At 63.1% G+C, this 1,141-nt stretch overlaps 1 protein-coding gene across 1 annotated transcript in view; it reads left to right on the top strand.

Annotated features, from left to right (window-relative positions):
- LOC103206280 (UPF0472 protein C16orf72 homolog) overlaps positions 1 to 790 on the top strand; it is a 97,448-nt gene extending 96,658 nt beyond the window's left edge. The window contains exon 3 of the mRNA XM_007951725.1: positions 6 to 790. Coding sequence (XP_007949916.1) covers positions 6 to 790 — 785 coding nt within the window. The remainder of the gene's footprint in view (positions 1 to 5) is intronic.
- The last annotated feature ends 351 nt before the right edge of the window (positions 791 to 1,141 follow it).

The raw sequence follows: 1,141 nt of genomic DNA, 5'->3' as shown, positions 1-1,141 counted from the left end.
CAAGGGGGAGCGCCAGTGCCTGGCCGAGGCCGAGCCGGGCGAGCAGCCGCCGGCCGAGCTGGAGGAGGAGGCGGCCGCCGAGGCGACGGGGCTGAGGCGCGAGCAGCAGCGGCTGTGGCACTTCTTCGAGATCTCAGCCACCGCCGTGGCCCAGCTCTACAAAGATTCCGGGTGCCAACAGTCAGGACTGTCCTTGTGGGACCCCTTCCAGAACGCGGCCATGGCCGTGACCAGCCTGTACAAAGAGAGCGTGGACGCCCACCAACGAAGTTTTGAGCTGGGCGTCCGGGTTGGCCGCCAGCGGCGCATCAGGGACGTGCTGGAGTGGGTGCAGAAGGGCCGGAGCATCATTCGCCGGGAAGACCTGATCAGCTTCCTGTGTGGCAAAGGGCCGCCCGCCCCGCCCCCGCTGCGCCCCCCGCCGCGCCCCCCCAGGACAGCCCCGAAGCTGCCGGCCGGGGCGCCCGGCCAGCCGATGGCCACCGAGGCCGGCTCCTCGGTAGCCGTCGACCTGCAGCCCTTCCACGAGGCCGTCGCTCTGCACGGCCTCAGCGGGGCCATGGCGAGCGTCAGCGTGCGGGCTGGCGCGCCCGGCTCCCCGCCACATGACCCCGGCGTGACCTGCGGGGCACGCCGAAAAGTTAGCTTCCTTGACGACAACTTGAGCCCCTTCGACCCGGAAGAACTGGCCCTGCGCCTGGACAGTGCTGGGACCCGCAAGCGCACCTCCTCGCAGTGCGGCGACGGCATCTCGGATTCTCTGACCCAAAAGCGCAACCGAATGGTCTAAACAGCCGAAGGGTAAACCACCGCCTTCGGTCGCCAACCGCCATATTGTTCGAGAGCCGACTCGACCTTCAACATGCTTGTGGACAGGGTACTCCAGACCATCTCTCTCCCTTCTCTAAGTAACTTAAACAGATTTCTATACGTTTCGCCATAAAGGAACTTTGCGAGTGTTCCAGAACAGGCCTCACGTGACTTTCTGAAAAATACCCTCCTAGCAGAGAGTATCCAGTATCATCTAGTAGTTAGCCAGATCCTTTGAAGCCTAAGTGTCTGGTCAAGGTGTGGGCCTGGGTTATATTGTTCAAGTTACGTTCTTTAGCACCTAGCACAGTTGCTGGCGCTCAATAAATGT

Source organism: Orycteropus afer, unplaced genomic scaffold (assembly GCF_000298275.1).
Source record: "Orycteropus afer afer isolate SDZICR_OR568_19922 unplaced genomic scaffold, OryAfe1.0 scaffold00310, whole genome shotgun sequence".
In the NCBI taxonomy this organism is placed as follows: Eukaryota; Metazoa; Chordata; class Mammalia; order Tubulidentata; family Orycteropodidae; genus Orycteropus; species Orycteropus afer.
This window is presented reverse-complemented; position numbering and strand designations above follow the sequence as displayed.